A 26,303-nucleotide genomic window follows, 5' to 3' on the forward strand; every position below is an offset into this window, starting at 1 on the left:
TCAAAGGGACAGGCACAGGCTCCGTACGCGCTCCCCTTCTCGTCGGAGCTACTGTAGCTGCTCCCGACGCGGGCGCCGTCGCCGTTCGCACTCCAGCTCTCTCTCCTCGAGACACCGTGCCCACAACTCCCGGTGGGGATCGCCAGCTCTATGTTGTCATGGATCTAGGCGTCGCTGTGTCTCGAGAAGTAGTGGCTCGAGGCAGCAACATTCCTCGATGTTGGAGTCCCGGTCCCGTGGCAGATGTTGTTGTTCTCGGCACCATCAATCCCATGGTACTGATAGGTCGTTGGTAACCCCGACCTCGACCCACCCGCAGCCCTCTACGTCCCGTCCCAGCCCAGCCACCCCGACCAGCTGGTGCTGCCGGTGCCGCAGTACGGTCGGTGGCAAGGGCCTCCATAGCAGGGACAGTGGTGCCAGCGGACCCCCTGGCTCCCCATACATGCCCACCCAGGGGCTCATTCGGTAGCAGGGGTGTCGGAGGCTCCCTCCACCTCACTATCCAGGCCTCCAAGGGATAAGGACTCTAGAAGGTTGGAATCGTTTGGTAGGAAGCTTTATTCGTCGTCCAGTTTCCAGCTCCAGGTGGCCAACCACCAAGCCCTCCTCAGCTGTTACGAGTTTAACTTGTGGGGGTCACTGCCCAAATTAGAAGCCTCCCTTCTGGAGTGTGAAAGAAAGAAATTTAAGGCGCTTGTGGAGGAGGGTGCTGCTGCCGCAAAGGCTGCTCTGCAGGCATCATCGGACGCAGGTGACACAGCTGCTCGGTCCATGGCCTCGGCGGTGTCCATGCGCAGAGCGTCGTGGCTACTGCTAAAAGAAAAGGAGTACTTGTGGCACCTTAGAGACTAACAAATTTATTAGAGCATAAGCTTTCGTGAGCTACAGCTCACTTCATCGGATGCATTTGGTGGAAAAAACAGAGGAGAGATTTATATACACACACACAGAGAACATGAAACAATGGGTTTATCAGTGGCTACTGCTGTCCGGGCTCTCCACAGAGGTGCAGTCTGTGATGCAGGATTTTCCCTTCAATGGCAGGGACCTGTTCGCGGAACAAACAGATGTGAAACTTAATGGCATGAAGGACTCGCGTACTACCCTGCAAACCCTTGGGCTTTACGTCCCGCCTGCCAAGGACAAGCGTAAGCTACAGGCTCCCGCCCCAGCTCCCCAGTCAAGATATAAGCCCTCCTATAAGAGGTCCAAGACCCAAAAGAGGCAACCTCACAGGCAGTCTCGTTCTGCCCCGCAGCCTGGGCCCTCGAGGGGCAAGCAGCCAGGCAAGAAGCGTTTTTGACTGGTTGCAGGAGGGTACCCGGGTGCCTCCTGAGAGGACCCTCTTACCAATAAAGTTTGCCTTCAGCCACCGCTTGGGTGCCTTCCTTGTGGAATGGTCCCAGAATGGGTCCTCAACACCATTTTCCAGGGCTACATGCTACAGTTTGTCTCACCCCCGCCCTCCCACCCCTCTCCCTGGGATGGCGGGGGGGACCCATCACATGTAACCCTGCTAGAGCAGGAAGTGGGTCGGCTCCTCAGCTTGGGAGCTGTGGAGAAAGTTCCAAGGGAGTTCTGGGGAAAAGGGTTTTCTCCCATTACTTCCTTATCCCGAAGACGAAAGGGGGGCTCAGGCCTATCTTGGATTTGCGACACCTCAATTGGTTCATGGCCAAATGCCGGTTCCGCATGGTCTCTCTAGCATGTATCATACCCTCTCTGGACCCTGGCGATTGGTATGCGGCCCTGGACCTTCAGGACGCATACTTCCATATCCATATATTCGCGGGGCACAGACACTTCCTTTGTTTCTTGGTGGTACAGGACCACTACCAGTTTACGGTCCTCCCATTTGGTCTGTCCACTGCGCCCAGGGTATTCACAAAGTGTATGGCAGTCATGGCAGCTGACCTCAGATGCTGAGGGGTCCAGGTATTTCCCTACCTCAACGACTGGCTGCTCAAGAGCAGCTCGCGGTCTCGGGTACAGGACCATACGGAGCTGCTCTTGGCTACATGTGCCAACCTAGGCCTCCTAGTAAACGAGGCCAAGTCGACAATGGTTCCAATGCAGCGTATAGAATTCATAGGCGCTCTCCTGGATGCTGCCAAGGCTGCAGCCTCCCTTCCCCTGGCCAGGTTCCAGACCCTGAAGGGGCTCATAGCTTTGGTTGCGGAGTTCCCCGTGACCACGGCCAGGGCATGCCTGCAGCTCCTGGGCCACGTGGTGGCATGCACGTACGTGGTCTGCCACGCCAGATTTTGGATGAGGCCCCTCCAATTCTGGTTGGCCTCAGAGTTCTCCCAGGCCTGGGTCAGGCTGGACAAAGTCCTCACAGTACCGGCGCCGGTGATCGCTTCGCTAAAATGGTGGTCCTGCCCTATCCATATGCTCCAGGGGATTCCCTTCCGGGACCTGAACCCCTCGCAAGACCTAGGGAACTCACAGACCCAAGGGATGTGGTCGGCCTCGGAGTTGTCCCTTCACATAAATGTCAGGGAGCTCAGGGCAATACGCTTAGCCTGTTCAGCTCACAATTGCGCGGCAAGGTGGTCAGAGTACTCACGGACAACACTGCTGCGATGTTTTACATCAACTGGTGGGGCGAGGTCCTCGGCCCTCTGCCAGGAAGCCCTTAGGCTCTGGGATGCTCTTTGGCTCTTTGTATAGCCCACGACATCTCCATGATGGCTTTCCACCTGCCAGGCGTCAACAACACACAGGCCGATTGCTTGAGCAGGGTTTTCTCCTCCCAACACGAGTGGTCGCTCCACTCTGAGGTCGCTTACCAGTTCTTCAAGAGTGGGGCACTCCCCAAGTAGACCTGTTTGCGACCCAACAGAACCAGCATTGCCACCGTTTCCGTTCCAGAGGGGCGTTGGGGAGGAACATGATCTCAGATGCCTTCCTCCTGCCAGGGTCGGGTCAATTCCTCTATGCCTTTCCCCCGTTCCCCCTCATTGGCAAGGTCTTGAAGAAGGTGAAAATGGACGAGGCACGAGATGTCAAGAGTAACAAGAAGGGTTTCTTCAGGTATGTTGGCAACAAGAAGAAAGCCAAGGAAAGTGTGGGCCCCTTACTGAATGAGGGAGGCAAGCTAGTGACAGAGGATGTGGAAAAAGCTAATGTACTCAATGCTTTTTTTGCCTCTGTTTTCACTAACAAGGTCAGCTCCCAGACTGCTGTGCTGGGCAACACAAAATGGGGAAGAGATGGCCAGCCCTCTGTAGAGATAGAGGTGGTTAGGGACTATTTAGAAAAGCTGGACGTGCACAAGTCCATGGGGCCGGACGAATTGCATCCGAGAGTGCTGAAGGAATTGGCGGCTGTGATTGCAGAGCCCTTGGCCATTATCTTTGAAAACTCGTGGCGAACGGGGGAAGTCCCGGATGACTGGAAAAAGGCTAATGTAGTGCCCATCTTTAAAAAAGGGAAGAAGGAGGATCCTGGGAACTACAGGCCGGTCAGCCTAACCTCAGTCCCTGGAAAAATCATGGAGCAGGTCCTCAAAGAATCAATCCTGAAGCACTTAGAGGAGAGGAAAGTGATCAGGAACAGTCAGCATGGATTCACCAAGGGAAGGTCATGCCTGACTAATCTAATCGCCTTTTATGATGAGATTACTGGTTCTGTGGATGAAGGGAAAGCAGTGGATGTATTGTTTCTTGACTTTAGCAAAGCTTTTGACACGGTCTCCCACAGCATTCTTGTCAGCAAGTTAAGGAAGTATGGGCTGGATGAATGCACTATAAGGTGGGTAGAAAGCTGGCTAGATTGTCGGGCTCAACGGGTAGTGATCAATGGCTCCATGTCTAGTTGGCAGCCGGTGTCAAGTGGAGTGCCCCAGGGGTCGGTCCTGGGGCCCGTTTTGTTCAATATCTTCATAAATGATCTGGAGGATGGTGTGGATTGCACTCTCAGCAAATTTGCGGATGATACTAAACTGGGAGGAGTGGTAGATACGCTGGAGGGGAGGGATAGGATACAGAAGGACCTAGACAAATTGGAGGATTGGGCCAAAAGAAATCTAATGAGGTTCAATAAGGATAAATGCAGGGTCCTGCACTTAGGATGGAAGAATCCAATGCACCGCTACAGACTAGGGACCGAATGGCTCGGCAGCAGTTCTGCGGAAAAGGACCTAGGGGTGACAGTGGACGAGAAGCTGGATATGAGTCAGCAGTGTGCCCTTGTTGCCAAGAAGGCCAATGGCATTTTGGGTTGTATAAGTAGGGGCATAGCGAGCAGATCGAGGGACGTGATCGTTCCCCTCTATTCGACACTGGTGAGGCCTCATCTGGAGTACTGTGTCCAGTTTTGGGCCCCACACTACAGGAAGGATGTGGATAAATTGGAAAGAGTACAACGAAGGGCAACGAAAATGATTAGGGGTCTAGAGCACATGACTTATGAGGAGAGGCTGAGGGAGCTGGGATTGTTTAGTCTGCAGAAGAGAAGAATGAGGGGGGATTTGATAGCTGCTTTCAACTACCTGAAAGGGGGTTTCAAAGAGGATGGCTCTAGACTGTTCTCAATGGTAGCAGATGACAGAACGAGGAGTAATGGTCTCAAGTTGCAATGGGGGAGGTTTAGATTGGATATTAGGAAAAACTTTTTCACTAAGAGGGTGGTGAAACACTGGAATGCGTTACCTAGGGAGGTGGTAGAATCTCCTTCCTTAGAGGTTTTTAAGGTCAGGCTTGACAAAGCCCTAGCTGGGATGATTTAACTGGGACTTGGTCCTGCTTTGAGCAGGGGGTTGGACTAGATGACCTTCTGGGGTCCCTTCCAACCCTGATATTCTATGATTCTATGATTCTATGATTCCTCCTGATTGCACCAGCTTGGTCCCGGCAGCATTGGTACAGGACCTTCCTGAGCTTGCTGGTGGCCCGTCCGCGGGCATTGCCACTCCGCCTGGACCTACTCTCCCAGGACCAGGGCTGCCTCCTCCACTCCAACCTGGCCACTCTCCATTTGACAGTGTGGCTGCTCAATGGCTAGATGCAGAGGAGAAAAGGTGTTCAGAAGGGGTCAGGAGTGTCATCCTAGAAAGTAGGAAGCCATCCACGCGCCAAGCCTACCTGGCGAAGTGGTCCAGGTTCTCCAGGTGGGCAGGCAGGTGGGGTACTTCCCCAGGGTCTGCCCCCCTCCAACTTATCCTTGAGTACCTCCTTCACCTTAGAACTCAGGGTCTGGCACCTTCCTTCATCAGAGTGCACCTGGCGGCTATATCGGCGTTCCATCTGCCATGCCGTGACCGGGCATTTCCTGAAGGGGATAGACCAGTCCTTTCTGTTTGCTAGAACCCCCGTTCCTCAGTGGGATCTAAAATTGGTATTATTCCGCCTCACAGGACCCCCGTTGAGCCCCTGGCCACATGCTCCTGCTCTCACCTTTCATGGAAGGTAGCCTTCCTCATGGCTATCACGTCAGTCCTGCAGGTTTTGGAGCTCAGGGCCCTGACCTGCAGACCCCCCCCCCCGCCATGGTCTTTCACAAGGACAAGGTTCAGTTCTGCCCACACCCTGCATTCCTCCCTAAGGTGGTCTCCGCCTTCTATGTGAGCCAAGACATCTTCCTGCCTGTCCTCTGCACCAAAACTCATGCCTCGAACGAGGAACACCGCCTCCATACGCTCGATGTGCGCAGGGCACTGCCTTTTTATCTGGATCGGACTAAGCCGTTCCGCAGGTCTTCGCAACTATTTGTTGCTTCAGCCGAGCGCATAAAGGGTCAACAGATCTCCACCCAGAGGCTTTCCCGGTGCATTACATTGTGCATCCACACATGCTACGACCTAGCAGGGGTTCCCTCACCACCTATCGTGAGGGCGCACTCAACGAGGGCTCAGGCCTTGTCGGCTGCCTTTGTGGCCCATGTCTCTATCCAGGACATCTGTCGAGCCGCTACCTGGTCCTCAGTCCACATGTTCACCTCGCACTGCGCGATTGTCTCCCACACCAGGGATGACGCTGGTTTCGGTAGAGCTGTGCTTCAGCCAGGGAATCTGTGAACTCCTACCCACTTCCATCAGACATAGCTTGCAAGCACCTACTGTGGAATACACATGAGCAAGCACACGAAGAAGAAAGGATATTTTACCTGTTCCGTAACTGGCGTTCTTCGAGACATGTTGCTCATGTCTATTTCACATCCCGCCCTCCTTCCCCTCTGTCGGAGTTGATCTAGCAAGAAGGAACCGAGGGTGGAGGGAGTGCGGGGCTCCCCTTATAGCGCGCTATAGAGGCACCACTCCAGGGCTCACAGCAGCGCTCCCCCTCCAGATACTGCTAAGGGAAAAACTTCTGGCACCAGTGAACGTGGCGAGCACGCACACCTACCGTGGAATAGACATGAGCAACACATCTCAAGGAACGCCAGTTATGGAACAGGTAACTGTCCTTTACCTAGGGCACTCGCCCTCACTGTACCTGGACTGCCTATTGGGCTGCCCAGTCTAGTGTCACATCTGCTTGGTCTCTAATTTTTAAGTGGGGAAATGTATTCTAGGGAAATCTTCCCCTGAGATCTTGGAATGAAGGTTTTGGGGAGATGCATTGTCCTACTCTGACAACAAATTCCTTTGGGCTCTGTAGTTGCTAATCTAGTGCTTCCCAGATGAGCTGAAGCAAGTCCACGTAGGACAGCTGATCACAGAGCTTTGGGGTTTCACATCTGTTTTCTGGGCCCTACGGTGCTCAGAAGCTGTTTGCATTTCCTGACATTGACGAGTCGAATCTGAAAGTGAAATGCCATCTGGGTCTTTTGTGTACAGTCATGTTTCCTCCCTAGTGAACCTGGACTTTGGATTACCACGTCATTCTCTGCCTCTTAGTTGGAGGAGCGGGGGAGCGGCTTCCCCTGAATCTGCAGCAATGTCAGCTGGAATATAGACAGAGGGAAGCAGTGTGTGTTATGTTACGGAACTGTATGAAGATCTGCCTGTTGCCATAGCCATAATAGATGCAGATTCTAGGAAGCTGCTCCTCAAAAACCCAACCAAGTAATCCCCTGCATCAGACAGCAAACCTCCTGAGTCAGGTTTTTTGGAAACCAGAGATTCCCCGTTTGTAAATTCTTGACTAAAGGAATTTGAAAGTGATATCTTTCTCCCCCTGCTCCTGAGAAGGCATAAGTCAAGAGAGACAGCTAAATAGTCAAGACTGTCAAAAAGTCACTAGTGATTTTGGATGACTCAATTTTTGGGTGCCCAACTTGAAGCACTTTAAAGAGGCCTGATTTCCAGGAAGTGCTGAGCACCCACCCTTTGAAAATCAGTGCCCTTTATGGAGTGTCAAGTCATGCTCCCAAAATTATTAATCACTCTTGATAATTTTGGCCTTTGAATTTATTGGTATCCATTTGTTAAACTTTTTTTTGGGGGGGGGGGGAGAATTGTTGCAAAACAGGACTGGAGACGGGACAGCGAGGCGCTGGATTATTCTACCGTACAGTACATTCAGGTTAAACATAGGGCCACTCTTTCTTTTTCCATGTATGGAACATCTTGTTGACTTGTCCATACTAATAGATTATTTCCTACCTGAGGGAAGTGGGTGTGTTAGCTCTTAAGAGGTTTATAATTATACTGCATTTGTATTTGGGAAAAATCCAATGGAAACATTTAAAATGAAAGCTCATATTTCAGAGAAGCTGCCAAATGTGGCAATGACTGGTCTGGAAACATGAACATAGCCTCCGGAGTGACTTCTGTGAAGTCTCGTCTCTGTGTTCATGTCTCAAACCCCTCTGCTTGTTCAGTCTGTGGTGAATGATTCTGACTCTAGAAAGGTGGACAGGTACAGCTTGAATAATTCTGCTGACCAACTGGCTAGAGTTTGGGTCTCTTGATAGGGAATTACTACATACTCTGAACTGTGGAGAAGCTGACCAGGCCTCTGTGAGCTTAATTTCAGTAGGCTGCTCTGCTCATATCCCCCTAAAAACATTCTCTTTCCTAACATAGGAGCTTTGGATAGTCCAGATTGTTTCAGCATTCAGATGTTCACATTATGAGCGAAGCATACCAGGCTTTTTCTATAGCTGTTCCTTTAGAAAGCATTCCAGATATCTCTAATATTTCTATATGAATCTGGGCCAGATATTCTTTCCCAGATATACTATGATCTGATGGTAACCTAAGCCAGAGGGCATGGCTGCTAGGAATGGCGGAATGTTGGCCTAGTTCTTCTGGCAAAATCTCCCTTCTGGTTCTGATAAGTGCCCTGGGGACTGTCAGTCACTAGAGTCAGGCAAAGAGGACCTTAGCTTCACACTTTCTCCGGGTCTGGTGGTCTCCTGCTCAGTGACTGTGGACAAGTAATGATATGGAATAGAATCCCTTGCATCTTTCCAACCCAGAGCTTCCAAGAGACCCTTGGTGACAATAGATAACTGTTCTGGGTAAATGTGCAAGAGAACCCATAGCTGTCAAGACTAAAATAGAGTGTGTGCCTGGAGTTAAAGCAGGCTTGAGAGAGAGAGAGGATTTGCCAAAACTTTTTTTTTTTTTTTTAAATGTGGGATGGTCTCCCAAATGGCCCAGTGACTAAAGCATATCACTGGGGTTTAGGAGATCTGGGTTCTGTTCCCAGCTAAGTCACCTGCTATGACCTCAAGTCACTTGCTATACTTTTTGGTGCCTCAGTTTACCCATCTATAAAATAAGGATAATGATGCCTAGCCATCTTTTGAATCTCTGAGGTGTGTGTATGCAAAATGCAGTATTTAGTGGCCTGAATTTCAAAGGTTGTGGGTAAATGTAGCTACCTTTGAAGTGAATGGGAGCTGGGGTGCTCCATATCACTATATTTCAAGCCAATCACTGTAATATTATCCAGATTGCAGTAGTCCATTGAAACAATGTGGAACTCGTTGTCTAGGGATGTGAAGGCCAAAACTATAATAGGGTTCAAAAAAGAATGAGATAAATGCATGGAGGATAGGTCCATTAATTGTTATTAGCCAAGATGATCAGGGATGTAACCCCATGCTCTCTGTGACTCTACCTTCTGGTTGCCAGAAGTGGTGAGTGGGCGATGGGATTGATCACTCAACGATTGCCTGTTTTGTTCATTCCTTCAGAAGCCCCTGGCATTGGCCGCTGTCAGAAGACAGGATACTGGGTAGATGGACCTTTGGTCTGACCCAGTATGGCTGCTTTTATGTTCTTAATGTCGCAAAGCAACACAGGTGCAAATGCACAGAATAATTGCCTCTGCCCACATTCCACCTATCTTTTACGTCCTGGCTTCTAAGCTGCGGGTGGCCTATCTCTGTTCCTTCCTCTTTCCCTTCTTTTCCTAAAGCTGGGATCAAATCCTTTTGTTTTGGGATCATTAGCCCTAGGCCAGTGCTTGACAAAGTGTGATGGCCTTGTAGGCACTATTATTAGTTTGCCTATGTGTTCTTCTATCGGTGGCAGGCTCGGGGGGGGGGGGGGGCGCGAGGGACCACATAAACACCGATGTCACTCCATTTATTAAAATAACTGCCTCAATATTGTTGTGCTTCATTAAACCACTAGCTGCATCTGTGATACTTAAATAAAAATTATATGCACTTCTACTGTGATCTAGGGCCCTGAATAGGACTATTCTTTAATTCCACTCGCGCTATTATGGCAGCAGGTTGTATGGGACCTGTGGGATCCCAGACCCACTGCAGGGCTCTACAGAGTCCCACACAGGGCTCTACGTTGATCCTTTCTCCCTGAAAAGTCTGAGTTGCCCTGGCTGCAAAGGCTGCTGCTCTTTCCACATTCAAAAGGAGCCCTATGAAGTGAATGTAAGCAAAATATCAGACTTGAACCAAGATTTGAAAAAAGAGGTACCTAAAATTAGGCATATACATCCACATTTAGGCACCTAGAGGAGGGATTTTCAAAAATGCCAAAGTGACTTAGGAGCTTGTGGTCTTTATGTAAATTTGAATTTTCTTGTGGGGGTGGGAAAGAAGTCTGATATTTTTTCTCCTGATTATTTTGGGCCATTGTAGTGCCTCTTGAACATGGGACAGGGACTGCTTCTGACAGCCAAAGCAGCATGGCACTCCAGTGCCTTGGTGACATGAGTCCTCTTGGGATGGATGGCGTTGAGTTTGCTGATGTTGACGTGCATGTGTGTATATATCAGGAGTAGTCCCTGATGTTAGTTAGAAGTCCCTGGAATAAATAACCTGTTAGCTTTACAGTGCTGTTGCTCACTCCATATTCAGGCATATAACACTTTTGGCACTGAAGATGGCTATGCTCCCACTTACTTTTCTCCTCTCCTCCGCAATCTGTCTTGCCCTGATGGCTGAGCCTATGGTAGTGGTTATGTAAACCACTTTTCATATGTTTGGAGATTGTTTTCTGGGTCCAGTGAGTAGGGCTCCAGAGAGATGGAGTCTGTTCTTGGCTTTGCTGCTGACCTTCTAGGTGACTTTGGGCAAGTCACTTCCCGTGTTTTCCCCATTTATTAAATGGGGGTGATACTTCCCTTTCTCCCTAAAGCACTTTGAGTGCTAGATAAGAGCTAAGTTTCATTCTTGTTAAAGATGGCGACATCCCTGTTGCCCGGCAGCGAGCTTAACTGTGACCTTGACGGGCAATGGAAGACCAACGTACACTTCATGCACTTATCCTGAGTCATCAGGAAGGGGATGTCTACGAAATTAGGTTGAATTTATAGAAGTCGTTTTTTTAGAAATCGTTTTTATATAGTTGATTGTGTGTGTTCCCACACAAAATGCTCTAAGTGCATTAAGAGCATTAACTCGGCGGAGTGCTTCCACAGTACCGAGACTAGCGTCGACTTCCGGAGTGTTGCACTGTTGGTAGCTATCCCACAGTTCCCGCAGTCTCTGCCTCTCATTGGAATTCTGGGTTGAGATCCCAATGCCTGATGGGGCAAAAAACATTGTCGCGGGTGGTTATGGGTACATGTCGTCAGGCCCTCCCTCCCTCCCTCCCTGAAAGCAACGGCAGACAATTGTTTCGCGCCTTTTTTCCTGAGTTACCTGTGCAGACGCCATATCATGGCAAGCATGGAGCCCGCTCAGCTCATTGTCACAGTATGTCTCCTGGGTGCTGGCAGACGCGGTGCTACATTGCTACAGAGCAGCAGCAACCCATTGCCTTGTGGCAGCAGACGGTGCAATAGGCCTGAAAACCATCGTTCATCGTGTCCGAGGTGCTCCTGGCCGCCTCGGTAAGGTCAGTCAAGAGCGCCTGGGCAGACATGGGTGCAGGGACTAAATTAGGAGTGACTCGACCAGGTTATTCTCTTCAGTCCTGCAGGCAATCCTATTGTACCATCTTATGGTGAGTAGGCAGGAGATGAGGATGGCTAGCAGTCCTATTGCACCATCTTCTGCCGAGCAGCCAGGAGATGTGGATGGCTTGCAGTCCTACTGCACCATCTGCTGCCAGCCAAAGATGTAAAAGATAGATGGAGTGGATCAAAACAAGAAATAGACCAGATTTGTTTTGTATTCATTTGCTCCCCCCTCCTTCCCTCTGTGAAATCAACGGCCGACAATCGTTTTGGTGAGGTCTGTCAGGGGCACCTTGAAAATTTTAATGGAGATTCAGTCCTGCCTGAAATATCAGAGGGAGGGATAGCTTAGTGGGTTGAGCACTGGCCTGCTAAACCCAGAAGTTTGAGTTCAATCCTTGAGGGGGCCATTCTATGTGACGGTTGTTTTTGTTTCTCCTTGATGTAAAGCCACCCCCTTTGTTGATTTTAATTCCCTGTAAGCCATGTCGTCAGTTTCCCCTTCCTCCGTCAGGGCAACAGCAGACAATCATTCCGCGCCTTTTTTCTGTGCAGATGCCATACCACGGCAAGCATGGAGCCCACTCAGATCACTTTGGCAATTAGGAGCACATTAAACACCACGTGTATTATCCAGCAGTATATGCAGCACCAGAACCTGGCAAAGCGAAACTGGGAGGGTAGGCGATGTCAGCACGGTGACGAGAGTGATGAGGACATGGACACAGACTTCTCTCAAAGCACGGGCCCTGCCAGTGTGGGCATCATGGTGCTAATGGGGCAGGTTCATGCAGTGGAACGCCGATTCCGAGCCCGGGAAACAAGCACAGACTGGTGGGACCACATAGTGTTGCAGGTCTGGGAGGATTCCCAGTGGCTGCGAAATTTTCGCATGCGTAAGGGCACTTCCATGGAACTTTGTGACTTGCTTTCCCCTGCCCTGAGGCACAAGAATACCAAGATGAGAGCAGCCCTCACAGTTGAGAAGCGAGTGGCAATAGCCCTGTGGAAGCTTGCAACGCAAGACAGCTACTGGTCAGTCGGGAATCAATTTGGAGTAGGCAAATCTACTGTGGGAGCTGCTGTGATGCAAGTAGCCAACGCAGTTAAAGATCTGCTGATATCAAGGGTAGTGACCCTGGGAAATGTGCAGGTCATAGTGGATGGCTTTGCTGCAATGGGATTCCCTAACTGTGGTGGGGCCATAGACGAAACCCATATCCCTATCTTGGCACCAGAGCACCGAGCCGGCGAGTACATAAACCGCAAGGGCTGCTTTTCAATAGTGCTGCAAGCACTGGTGGATCACAAGGGACGTTTCACCAACGTCAATGTGGCATGGCAGGGAAAGGTACATGACGCTCGCATCTTCAGGAACTCTGGTGTGTTTCAAAAGCTGCAGGAAGGGACTTTCTTCCCAGACCAGAAAATAACTGTTGGGGATGTTGAAATGCCTATAGTTATCCTTGGGGACCCAGCCTACCCCTTAATGCCATGGCTCATGAAGCCACACACAGACAGCCTGGACAGTAATCAGGAGCTGTTCAACTAAAGGCTGAGCAAGTGCAGAATGGTGGTAGAATGTGCATTTGGACATTTAAAAGTGCGCTGGCGCAGTTTACTGACTCGGTTAGACCTCAGCGAAACCAATATTCCCAATGTTATTACTGCTTGCTGTGCACTCCACAATATCTGTGAGAGTAAGGGGGAGACATTTATGGTGGGGTGGGAGGTTGAGGCAAATCGCCTGGATGCTGGTTACGCACAGCCAGACACCAGGGCGGTTAGAAGAGCACAGGAGGGTGCGGTGCGCATCAGAGAAGCTTTGAAAACCAGTTTCATGACTGGCCAGGTTACGGTGTGAAAGTTCTGTTGGTTTCTCCTTGATGAAATCCCCCGCCCCTTGGTTCACTCTACTTCCCTGTAAGCTAAGCATCCTCCCCTCCTCCCTTCGATCACCGCTTGCAGAGGCAATAAAGTCATTGTTGCTTCTTTATTAATTCATCACACAAATAGGGGGATAATTACCAAGGTAGCCCAGGAGAGGTGGTGGAGGAGGGAAGGACAAGGCCACCCAGCACTTTAAAAGTTTAAAACTTATTGAATGACAGCCTTCTGTTACTTGCGCAATCCTCTGGGGTGGAGTGGCTGGGTAGCCAGAGGCCCCTCCACCGCGTTCTTGAGCGTCTGGGGGAGGAGGCTATGGAATTTGGGGAGGAGGGCGGTTGGTTACACAGGAGCTGTAGCGGCGGTCTGTGCTCCTGCTACCTTTTCTGCAGCTCAACCATATGCTGGAGCATATTAGTTTGATCCTCCACCAGCCTCAGCATTGAATCCTGCCTCCTCTCGTCACGCTGCTGCCACCTTTCAGCTTCAGCCCTCTCTTCAGCCTGCCACTTACTCTCCTCAGCCCGCCACCTCTCGTCCCAGTCATTTTGTGCTTTCCTGCACTCTGACATTGTCTGCCTCCAAGCATTTGTCTGTGCTCTGTCAGTGTGGGAGGACAGCATGAGCTCAGAGAACATTTCATCGCGAGTGTGTTTTTTTCGCCTTCTAATCTTCACTGGCCTCTGGGAAGGAGAAGATCCTGTGATCCTTGAAACACATGCAAGTGGTGGAGGAAAAAAAAGGGACAGTGGTATTTAAAAAGTCACATTTTATAGAACAATGGGTACACTCTTTCACAGTAAACCTTGCTGTTAACACTACATACATAGCACATGTGCTTTCGTTCCAAGGTTGCATTTTGCTTCCCTGCACCGTGTGGCTAACAGCGGGGAACATTTCTGTTCAGCCACAGGCAAACAGTCCAGCAGGAACAGGCACCTCTGAATGTCCCCTTAAGAAAAGCACCCTTAAGAAAATTTCAACCAGGTGACCATGAATGATATCACTCTCCTGAGGATAACACAGAGAGATAAAGAACAAATGTTGTTTGAACGCCAGCAAACATACACTGAAATGCTTTGTTCTACAATGATTCCTGAATATGTGCTACTGGCCTGGAGTGGTAAAGTGTCCTACCATGGTGGACGGAATAAGGCTGCCCTCCCCAGAAACCTTTTGCAAAGGCTTTGGGAGTACATCCAGGAGAGCCGCGAATGTCAGGGCAAATTAATCATTGAACATGATTGTTTTTAAACCATGTATAGTATTTTAAAAGGTACACTCACCAGAGGTCCCTTCTCTGCCTGGCGGGTCCGGGAGGCAGCCTTGGGTGGGTTTGGGGGGTACTGGCTCCAGGTCCAGGGTGGGAAACAGTTCCTGGCTGTTGGGAAAACCGGTGTCTATGCTTGCTTGCTGTGAGCTATCTACAACCTCATCATCATTATCATCATCTTCCTCGTCCCCAAAACCTGCTTCCGGGTTGCCTCCATCTTCATTGAAGGAGTCAAACAACACGGCTGGGGTAGTGGTGGCTGAACCCCCTAAAACAGCATGCAGCTCATTATAGAAGCGGCATGTTTGAAACTTAATGGCCGCCTCAAGGAAAGAACTCAAAACTGGGTTTAGCAGGCCGTAGATTTCACAGAGGGAGGGAGAGAAGAGAAAATGAATACAAAACAAATCTGGTTTATTTTTTGTTTTGAGCCACTTCATCTATCTTTATACATCATGCCGGCAGCAGACTGTGCAGTATGACTGCTAGCCATTGTCGCCTCCTGGGTGCTCGGCGGAAGGCGGTGCAGTATGACTACTGGCCACCGTCTTCTGCTGGTTGCAAATTAAAAGACAGCATACTGCCGGTAGGACTCAATCTCCATGAGACAAAAAAAGGGAAATGACATGGCTGAGTTATTCCCATGTTTGCCCAGGCGCCCGGTTAAAATAGCACCCAGGACTACATCGACGATGGCTACCAGTCATACTGCACTGTCTGCTGCCAAAAGGCAATAAACTGCTGCTGTGTAGCAATGCAGTACCACGTCTGCCAGCACCCAGGAGACATACAGTGACGGTTAGCTGAGCGGGCTCCGTGCTTGCCCTGGTATGGCGTCTGCATAGGTAACTCAAGAAAAAAGGTGCAAAACGATTGTCTGCCCTTGCTTTTACAGGGGAGGGAGTGAGGGAGGGAATGGGGGCCTGACAATATGTACCCAGAACCACCCGCGACAATGTTTTAGCCCCATCAGGCACTGGGATTTCTACCCAGAATTCAAATGGGCGGTGGAGACTGCGGGAACTGTGGGATAGCTACCCAGAGTGCAAAGCTCCGGAAGTCGACTGTTGCCTCAGTACTGTGGACACAGTCCGCCGATTACATGCACTTAGAGCATTTGTGTGGGGACACACACATTCGACTGTATAAAACGCTTTCTACAAAACCGACTTCTATAAATTCGACCTAATTTCGTAATGTAGACATACCCCTAGTGTATACCAGGGCTTAGATGCTATTGCAGTTTCGGTTCTAGAGAACTTCTTCATGCCGAAGTGAAAGCAGCTGTAGAAAGATAAGCATCTTGACAGTGCACAAAAAAGCAGCAATGTTGCTGACTGATAGGTTGTTTCTATCCAGGGGATTATTTCTCTGTTTGTATGTGTTTCTATCTCAGATGTTCCCTCTACAAACTGCTCTAAATTATCCATACCGTGCATGTGTGAGTAACTACTGCTGAAAAGTGTAGTTGTTTGGCTAGAAAAAGAACCTGGTATGGCTGAGGCTAAAATAATTGCTGACAAGATTGAAGATCATATACGGCCAATTAATTCTCTAAAAGTGCAATCTGCAGACCTGCATAGGAGGAGTGGGTGAAATGCTGGTGAATAGATATACAGCTCATGAGACAGATTCTGTGCTGAGCGGTTTAAGAGATACAGCACAGAAGGTGTGGCCCTGGAGTAGAGTGGATGAAAGTGCCTTTGTATGACTTTTTAACCATCTAAATTCTGGGCTGCTGCAAAGCACTTGGGGAAATACTTTAATTGACAGCAAGCTTCCCCAGGGCTGCCTATGGGTTGCACAGCAGCTGAGAACTTCTGTAGCTCTCAGCATTGTGCTACTTACCTTCTGTTTTGCTGGGGCTGCAAGGGGAGCAGCATGGGGGCCACTTATGACCTTTCATTTACAGCTCTTTCACACTATCGATGCACTATCAGAGCCCAAGACAGAATTGGCCCTCATGTACCTCATAAGCACAATATACAGCAGCCACCTCCCCTGTGATTTCATTGTGTCTCTACTGCACGTGTCCAGTTTCACAGCACAGTTCATTACACAAATGAGGTTATCTGTGTGGTTAGGCAGTACAGTTGGCCACAGTTCTTATTCCTGAATTGATGTGTGTGACGTTACTATGTAGATAGTGTGGTTCACCTCATCCTCTTCATTACTGCTTTGCTGTGTTGCCACAGGTCACTGGATTTAGAGCCTAAACTGCTCCACACTTGTACAAAGGAAATAATCTTCTGCACTTCGAAATGCACTGGGGAGCACTTAAAAGTGCCAACACTGCTTGGAGCTGCTAAAAAACAGGAGACTTGGTCCTTGCCCTGCAAAAATTGCATTCCAAAGCGATGATAACACCCTGGGAGATCCAGAGAGAGCTCCTATTGGAGCTGTTTGTGTTTAATATAATGGTGACAACTATGCACCTGCAGAATTCTATATTGTGGAAACTGCCACCTGGATTCACGCAGTGGACCTTGCATCTTTCTAAACCAACAGGTTGTTGCTGGGTGCATTTCTTCCTCAGTCTTATGCAGGGATCATATTTATTTAACACACACACTCCCTGAAGTTCCTATGGCACTGAGTGAGGCCACAGGTCTGGGTAACTGCATAGGAGGTGGGGAATAAAATAATGCTGGGGATGTGGCCTTTGTGCAGCAGAGATTGATAATTGTGTTTGTGATGGAAGCTATCCCACAGGGGTTACAAGCTAAGACCAACTGTTTGTGTGGCTTGATGGGAGTGTAATAAGGCAACTCTGGCAGCTGTCTGTTGCCTGGAGGAGGTAAGTGTCACTGTCTTGGATGTCTAGAGCTCCTATATCACAAGGTCCCATCACCCGAGATTCGCTAGGTTCTTACAAGTATTGTAGCCATCAGCAAGGTTGTGTTAGATACCTTTACTATCTTGAATCTGCACCTAGTACTTTCCAGGGGATCATGGCTAGATTTTTGAAAGGCCAGTCTGGGATCCAGTGTTGTTTGGGTGAATGTAGGGCCTGATCCTATTCCCACAGATGCTAATTGCAAAACTCACATTGACTTAAACGATGCAGGATTCGGTTGTTATTGTGCAGAGACAGCCCAGCACAACATGAAGAAATTGCCAGACTTGTGCCTAAAGATTTAGGCAAGGCTGGTTTGCAAGTGATTTTTTTCCAACTGCTGCTTTAGACAGAAGCATGTCTTTTGAAGCATGTGAGGCCTGATCTGCACCAGATTGTAGCAGTCACTCACATGTCCACATCAGCAAAAATATGTCTACCTTCTAGTCTTTTCTGGGACTTACATGCTGATGTTACAGAGTTTTATTCCGAAATGGTGCCACGGTTGTGAGCCATAATTACCTGGTAACTAGCTTTCTCTGGACAATGCTACTCAGTCTCATTTTGAAAAACTGATTGCTAAGCAGTTTTGGAACCATCTCTTTGTTCTATGTTTGTACAGCAGCCAGCACAACAGGGTCCTCGTCTGTGACTGTGGCTGCTAGGCACTACAGGAAAAACAGAAGCCTAGCACTTCCCTTGTTCTACAGTTTCCTTGCACTGCCAACTGAAGATACTTCAGACTGTAGGCTGGGAGCAGAGCTCATGCAGATCCTGGAATATAGGTCTGAAAGAACAGGGATATGTTTTTGCAAGGATGCTAACTGAGGCTGAATGGATATGCTGAATTTTTATACACTGGGAATCTAGCAGAGGGGCTTCAAAGGGAAATGGCTCCAGCTACCAACCTGCAGTCACAGGCAGCACTAGACAAGCTGCTCTTAACTGAACTGAGACCTGGTTTATTGCTCCCAATTCTGCATTTAAATTAACAAGATGAGTTTTTAAAGGGGCCATGGAGGGGGAGGGAGTGAAGACCAGAAGGAATTAAAGTGACTTACTTTTAAATGCCCCTCTGCCTCTCAGAAGCAATTTGTGGCCTCTGGCCATTTTAAATTCACTTGTTTAAAGAAATAATTGGGAGTATCGAATTTCTCCCAGTGGAGATTTATTTTCAGTAGAAGTGAATTGAAACTTCACTGTTATTCCGCAAACTGCTTCTTAGGGCAGGCAGGCTTGGGGAGTGGGGCCTAATGAGTTCAGGCTTCCTAAATAAAAGGAATAATCTAGTCTAATCTAATCTAATCATATAGATATAAATCAACATCCAAATCAGAAAGGGAATTTATGACCTTTTCCATACTGTTTTCTCATATTTTTCTACCACAAACTCTTTTCCATAGTGCAAGGATCAAGTACAATTAAAAGTATCTTTAAAAGTTTAAATAAATCTAAAACTAACGATCTGGGCCAAGATTTTCAAGTGTTTAGTAACTCTTCGTGGCTCCATTTTTTTTTTTTTTTTAAAGAGGTCCAATTTGAGACTCCTTAAAGGGGCCTGATTTTTCAAAACATGCTGATCACCCGCCCTCTGAAAATCAGACCCCTTTAAGCTATCTCAAGTGGGATGCCCAATAATTGAGGCGCTCAATTCTAGTCACTTTTAAAAAAAATCTTGGCCCTAAACTCTAATAGCAATAAGCAAGCCATTTTAGAGTGCATGAGATGATTGGTCCACATCTTGGGTCATCTGAAACATATCTGAGGCATGTCCTGATAGACTAGTAATGAACACCCCTGGAGTGGCTTATTGTTATATTAAGTATTTTTTCTTAGGCTACCTTTACATGCCAAGCTAGGAGTGCAATTCCCAGCTTCCATACACATACTCGTGCTAGCTCTCATCATCAGTAGTACTGCAACCACGGTAGCATGGGCAGCCGCAGTGGCAGCACAACTGAGCCTTCTTGAGTACATATCCACAGGGTTTCAGCAGGGTTGCACTTAGCATGACTGATCAGTGCTGCCACTGCCCATGCTACCACGGCTACACTACTGTTTATACTCACGCTAGCTCTCATCTAATTACCGCAATACGTGTATGCGAGCTGGAAATTACAGCCCTAGGATATGATGAGTCATGTCCAAACAATGTCAGAGCTGCTATGCAATTATATTATTTCTGTCCCTCAGGGTGAAATTCATACAGAAGGTGAAGTTTGTTTATCTAAACAATAATTCTTCAAATGTTTCAAATGGTTCCTTAAGGCATTTAAATAAGCTGGAGTATAACGTGTATGTCGTGGTGGGGGAAACGTGGCGATGAGTTAGCTAGCTGTCGCTGGAACATATTAAGAGTATGTGTTTATACTAGTGAGACTCTTCAGATTACAAGCCTGGTTTTTGAAATACCTGGAATAAAGCAGTTATTTAGTTCTTTCCTAGCTACATTATTTAAGACATGGGAGGTAATTGTCCTGCTCTCCTCAGTGCTGGTGAGGCCTCAACTGGAGTACTGTGTCCAGTTCTGACTGCCACACTTTAAGAAAGATGTGGCAAAATTGGAGAAAGTCCAGAGGAGAGCAACAGAAATGATGATGGGTTTAGAAAACCGGACATCTGAAGAAAGGCTGAAAGAATTGAACATGTTTAGTTTAGAGAAGAGGAGGCTGAGAGGGGGGATGTAAGTCTTCATATACCTAAATGGTTGTTATAAAGAGGATGGTGATCAATTGTACCAAGGGTAGGATAAGTAGTAATCAGTGTAATTTGTAGCAAGGGAGATTTAGATTAGCTATTAGGAAACCCTTTCTAACTATAAGAGTGGGTAAGCACTGGAATAGGTTTCCAAGGGAGGTTGTGGAATCCCCATCACTGGAGGGTTTTATGAATAGGTTGGACAAACACCTGTTAGGGATGGTCTAGGTTTATTTGATCCTACCCCTCCGAGGGGGATGGACTAGATGACCTCTTGAGATCCTTTCCAGCCCTATATTTCTATGCTTGTATAACCATGCACCAGCAAGCTTCTCAGGGAGCAGGGATCACAGCAGAGTTACAGATATTAGCCTTTATGTTTTTCCTGAATGTATTATTTTTATTAATATATAAGAACACATATGAAGATAAATGTGACACTCATGGTTTTAAAACACATCATTTGGATTACCCTTTTGCTTTTCCCCCCACAATTCAACTCCACTATGGTTTTAACTGTTTCCACTATCTTTCTGAACAGCAGATGTAGAAATTGCTTGATACCACTTGAAAGCTGAGATTCTCCCTCTGATGGAGGGTGGTTTTTATGTGTGGACAGGAATCAAGTTACAGGCAACACCTGAGTAAGAGGCCAGGTTACTTCTGCAGTGAAGACAAGCCTTATGGTGAATAGGCAGGCACACAGGACTACCTTTCCATATTCTTAGCTTAATCCCCTTTCCCCCCCTTCCTCTCCCCCAAAAACCCCCATCCAAAACAACCCTATCATGATGGTACAGTGTACATTAAAGTTGAGAGAATGTTTAGGGACATTAATTATAGTCTTTTTAGCATGGCACCGTTAACTTTAACCCTTTAGTAGTGGGGTGGGCCATCATTCCTTCACTTAAAAAAAGATGTGTTCTTATCTCAAGTTAGCTAACACGAAGTAAAATCCTCATGAAAATTATGCAATTTGTAGTTTCCACATGAATTAGCGAGTCAAGTTAAAGACTATGGGGGAGCCCAGGGTTTACCTCTACCTGCTAGCTTGTGTGAAAACTACAAACTGCCTTGTCTTCATTAGGATTTTACCTCAAATTAACAACATGCTTTTTTGTACTGAAGACAAGGCCTAAGTAAAGGGTGATCAAACAACCTGTTCCAGGGTCTCGAAAATAGAATTAGGGTGCCTCTAGAATAGCTCACTTATCACCCTGTCCCGGGTTTAGCAAGGGTTCCCTCAAAACAGCCCATTTATTAACCAACCTGTTTTCCTAAGGTCTGGGTCTCCAGGGTGGCTAAGGAAATATCTGAAGGACATGGATCAACCTTCTGATAAATGGTTGGCACAAAACAGTGTTCTTTCCAAAACCTGGCATCTTTTTATTGGTGCAGATTCCCTTATAGCAAGTCAAAGAACACCCCAGACCGTATTGCCTTGCGATTTTGAAATGTTCCTAAGTGGCTGCACCCGGTTTTCCAATGGCCAATCTGTTGCAGGTTGCTGACAGCAATTCATAACAGTTCTTTAGTCGTACATATAAACATTTTCTCCACAATCAACACACATACATGCATCTTTATTAACGCACGCACGCACACATGCATACACTGTGCTATCCTATACTATGACTCTCTAACTTTGAGTGACAATTGTGCTGACTTTGCTCTATTGACAGGATTCCCTCTGGTGGTGGTGGTGCTGCTGCTTCTTTCTCTGCTTCTTCAGCTCCTCCCTCCTCGTGTCAGCTGTCTACTGAGACACACTGACTTTTATACTGTCCTGTCAGAACTTTTTATAGACACGTCTGTTAATATCTATCTGTCAGATATTTCTTGGGTGCATGCCAACTGCCAATCATTCCAAACTGTCAGTTCTGTTTTTAGCCTGCAATTGTTGTTTACCTCATAGTTATGGTCTGCTGACCTTTCCCCCACTTTGGTTTTCCCACCAATTTTATTTTTAGTCTGTGTGACCTGCAGTTTTCACTTAATCATGGAGTGACTCTTACTTATTTAAAATGGAAGCCAGAGGTACAAAATGGAGTCTGGGGAGTTTTCTCTGGTTTCAGGAGGAGACTAGAAAGGAGGTCCTTTTGCTTCCTCCATGACACAGCTGGTCTGGCACATTTACATCACATATGTTGTGGGTCACTGACTGAGAGAGTGTGTTGAATTAGATGAACCAACGGTCTGATGCAGAGACCTAACTGGTTAATGTGTGGCTGTTAGATGGAACCAAGTAAATTTTGAGAAATCGTGGATAAAAGAACTGCTTCCCAAGTATTTGTATGTGGGGTTGTTTGTTTGAAATCACAAATCTGTAAAAACCCTCCAAAAAGCTGGGAAATACCTTTTCTTTCCTGAATAATTTGTGTCTCCTTGTGGTTTGCTTCTGAGTTTGTAAGTTTCTGCTTTTTTTCACTTCCTCTTTTCCACCTGCACTCTGAGTCATTTTAATGCAGAGTTTTGTTCACTACCTTAAACTGCTCCAACAGGGGCCAGGACAGATGTGAGAGTGTTATGGAGTGGCGCAAAGTTTAAAGCTAGTGCTGGTCAGTGGTGACTGGAAGATCACATCAGAAGTGTCTTGGTGCTGCCAGCCCATCCTGGGTGAACTGGAGTCCACATTGCAAAACAAACAACACCACTACAGCTGGCACACTCAGCACAGAGACCAAGAGTTAGTGGAGTTGGAGACAAAACTCCTGTCTCCCTTTACAGCTGGGCCCATCCAGGTCAGGTTTGGTGTACATGGGCTGGGATGTGGGGCCAACTTGCAACACTGAAGCCCCCACAGTTCTTTGTACGGAGAGCAGTTCCGAGCTCTGCATTTGGCACTATTCACCTGCACCAAACTCCTTCAAAAAACTTAGAAGCCCCCCTGTTCCAGCAGAGGGAGCTCCAGGCGTTCGTGATGCTGCCTTTCTGAAATTCTCAAGAATTGTAACATTCAAAAACCAATAGGAGAACACTTCAGTCTCCCTGGTCACTCAATAACAGATTTAAAAGTGGCAGTTCTTCAACAAAAAAACGTCAAAAACAGATTCCAACAAGAAACTGCAGAACTGGAATTAATTTGCAAACTGGACACCATCAAATTAGGCCTGAATAAAGATTGGGAGTGGATGGGTCACTTCAAAAAGTCATTTTCCATCTGCTGATACTCACACCCTTCTTGTCAACTGTTGGAAATGGATCACCTTGATTGCATTGGCCTCATTATCAATACAAAAGTAATTTTCCCTCCCTTGGTATTCACCCCTTGTCAACTGTTGAGAAGAGGGCACTTCTACCTTAATTGAATTGGCTCGTTAGCATTGACGCCCCCCCTTAGTAAGGCAACTCCCATCTTTTCATGTGCTATAATACATATTCTGCTTACTCTTTTTTTTCACTCCATGCATCTGATTAAATGGGTTTTAGCCCAAATAAATTTGTTAGTCTCTAAGGTGCCACAAGGACTCCTCATTTTTTTTTCTGAAAACGGTTGGTTTGTGACTGATTGCTCATGTTTCCTGTCTAGGTTTTCCTGGAGTTGTGGCATGGCTGTGCTAAGGAGCTTTTATTAAACGTGATCAGAGGCCTTTAGCAGGATACAAACAGCTTGACTCTCGACAACACCAGGTATTTGAACTGGGTTATTTCCTGTACACCTAGAGGTAGGCTGTGTGATAGGTGCTCTCCAGTGGCAGTGCAAGGTTGGCTGGCTCAGGCTGGTTCACTTTATAAACGAACAGGAGTGTCCCACAGTTAAAGGCAGGAAGCCCCTAAAATACCCTTACCACGAACCAAATGACTTGGTAATCAGGGCATCTTGGATCCTTCACTAGCCAGGCCAGATGTCCACCTGGAGCTAAACTTGTTCTCCATTCCAACATCTGGCCCAAGCTAAGGCAGAACACCTTGACTCTAAAAGCCCCTCTTCCTTCCTAGGTCATTTGCTGTCATGGTGATTGTCAGTCCCTAGGCCTCTCTCTTATCATGCCTATTCATAATGCTACCGGTGAAGGGAGGCATTTTGTCCTCCTATCCCAGCCTTCTTCACTCCTAAAAAGGGGCCTGCTTGCTCATCTGGTCCTTTGTTCACAGCCTTCCCTATGACTGCCAAATCACCAAGCATGTGTTCCTGGGGAAGGCCCGTGCTCCGCAAAGTATGGCTGGATTAGTAAGGGCTTGTCAAAGAGAATCTCTGGGACAAAGTGGCTTGCAGGCTTGTTGGCATCTTCCTTTTGTTCCCTTGCAGGGAAAGGACTTGTGGGTTGAAAGCTAAGGTTAACACAGCTGCACTGTCCCAGCAGCCAGCATGGATCAGGTCAGTTCCAAAAGGTTTTATGTTTCAAAATGCTTTCAGTTTAAATTTTCAGAAGTGACTGGTGATCTTGTGTGCCCAGCTTAAGAGGTGTGATTTCCCTCTGCCCCGATCCTCTGAAAATCAGGCCTCTTTTGAGTTATCTAGTGATTTTTGGGTGCTCAACTTTAGTCACTTTTTCAAATATAGGCCAAAAAAGTGTATTGTTTAACATTTAATAATTTGGGGGATGCTGAGTCAGAACTCATTTTGGTTCCTAGTCCCTGTGCAAGTTTGGGTATGCAGGCACCATGTTTCTGTACAGCTTGGACTTTCTGCCAACATGCTGCTATCCATACAGGCAGCTCATTCCCCAGTCTGTGTGGATGGGTCTGCCTGCATATCTGAGATTAGACTCGAGCTGTCTGCTCTCTTTCTGATGCTAGCTGAACATGGTCATTATTGACCTTGTCTGGGTCCCAGTCAAACAGTAAGATGAAAGATGATCCTCTTAACTTTTGAAGAGTCTGTATTTTTTTGGTGTAAGAACGCCCCCCTGGTTAATATCTCACATTGCTTATTTTTAAATGGTAAATGGGCATGCGTTGCTTATATTTATAACAGGAAATAGAATAATCAATTCCCAAATTCAAGGTAACAGGCTTATGGTCTGAGTTAGTGTAAGTACATGTTTTTAAATGGTAGTTTTAAACTGCAGCTTGAAATACATGGAGAATCTTAAATTAATCCTTCCATCACTGGATTAGTAAAAACAAAAATTCATGTAGCACTTTCTGCAGGTCCTGCACATAAACAAAGTCATGACAATCAGAATGCAGTCATGCAACTATACAATCTCTTTGGTTAACATTATTTCAGGGTCCTGGAGGAGTTCCACAACAGAGAGACAGTAGTGGAAAACAGTCCTCTCAGGCAGGAGTGTCTTGTTGGCTGTCAAATTCATGATGACTTATTTGTGCATATTTTTAGGGTCTGCGTGGCGATGTACAGATGGAGCGCATCCTCGTGTATTCCTTTCTGCAGAACTGTCACAACTGTGATTTCAGAGAAGAGCTGGATTCTCTGAGAAGCCAGGTGATGGTTTCCCCACCAAAAAACTTCCTCTCTGATGAGTTTGATGATGGGGAGCTTCAGACAGATGGGAATCGGAGTGGCCGGTTCTCGAATGGTGAGCCAGGTAAGTGGCTTCCCTTATCCCATTGTTCTGAAGCTGATCTCTTCCGTAGCAGAATGATACAGGGAGTATTTTCTCTGCGGAGTATTGCTGTTCTATAGCTCTGGATGATAACATATTGGGCTTTCTCAGGTCACATGGTACAGCTGATGCTTAGCACCTTATCTTACCAGTCTAGGTATTTCTGGAGCACTCTTCTCCATAGTACCTAGATGCCTTTTCTCCCACGCACTTGCAGTTTGCCATAATGGAGCCCCAAACCCCAGTCTGCTTTGTTAGGTCTTGAGTTTTAGAGAGTGTTTGAGTGCTTGGCACCTGTTAGGTAGTTTAGAACTGGGACTTTAGGAACAACTCGTCTCTCTGCTATTTGGGCTGAAATTCACCACATTTTGCTTTGCCTGTGTGAAGGGGAAACAGTATCCAAAGATGGCTCATGAAATAGGAATAGTACTGACTGTTGTCTACAGTGTAGTGCCCCCAGGGGCATTGCTATACCACCTTGGACTGTGATCTCATCCAGTCTCATAGGCTAAGCAGGGCTGGGCCTGCTTATCGCTTGAATGGGTGATCACTCAGATAAATCTGGTGTTTATAGTAGGTGGCACTCTGCCCTCCAAATCAGTATTGAACTAATGGCCTCAGCATAGTGTCAGAGGTGGCTCTGCTCATAGAGATGTTGTAGTCTAGATGAGATGTAAGAGGTCCTGACCATGATTGTGAAAGATCACGTGGCCTTCTTTTCCTCCAGGATGAGGGTGTTACTACAGTGACCTGGCGAAATTTCATTTCAGTAGCTATATTTTAAATTCCCCCTGCAGTATCATTTGAGTGAGATAATATTTCTCCTGAGCTGT

At 47.3% G+C, this 26,303-nt stretch overlaps 1 protein-coding gene across 8 annotated transcripts in view; it reads left to right on the forward strand.

Moving 5' to 3' along the window:
- BID (BH3 interacting domain death agonist) overlaps positions 1 to 26,303 on the forward strand; it is a 44,537-nt gene that overhangs the window by 12,100 nt on the left and 6,134 nt on the right. For 7 of the 8 annotated variants that reach the window (XM_038412144.2, XM_043517653.1, XM_038412174.2 and 4 more), the window contains 3 exons: positions 23,490 to 23,590; positions 24,210 to 24,278; positions 25,245 to 25,452. In XM_038412144.2, the coding sequence (XP_038268072.1) occupies positions 24,270 to 24,278; positions 25,245 to 25,452 (217 nt within the window). In that variant the 5' untranslated portion in view covers positions 23,490 to 23,590; positions 24,210 to 24,269. Of the gene's footprint in view, positions 1 to 20,506; positions 20,647 to 23,489; positions 23,591 to 24,209; positions 24,279 to 25,244; positions 25,453 to 26,303 lie in introns of those variants that run through there. The other variant, XM_043517681.1, reaches the window with a different exon arrangement.

This window comes from Dermochelys coriacea, chromosome 1 (assembly GCF_009764565.3).
Source record: "Dermochelys coriacea isolate rDerCor1 chromosome 1, rDerCor1.pri.v4, whole genome shotgun sequence".
NCBI lineage: Eukaryota > Metazoa > Chordata > Testudines > Dermochelyidae > Dermochelys > Dermochelys coriacea.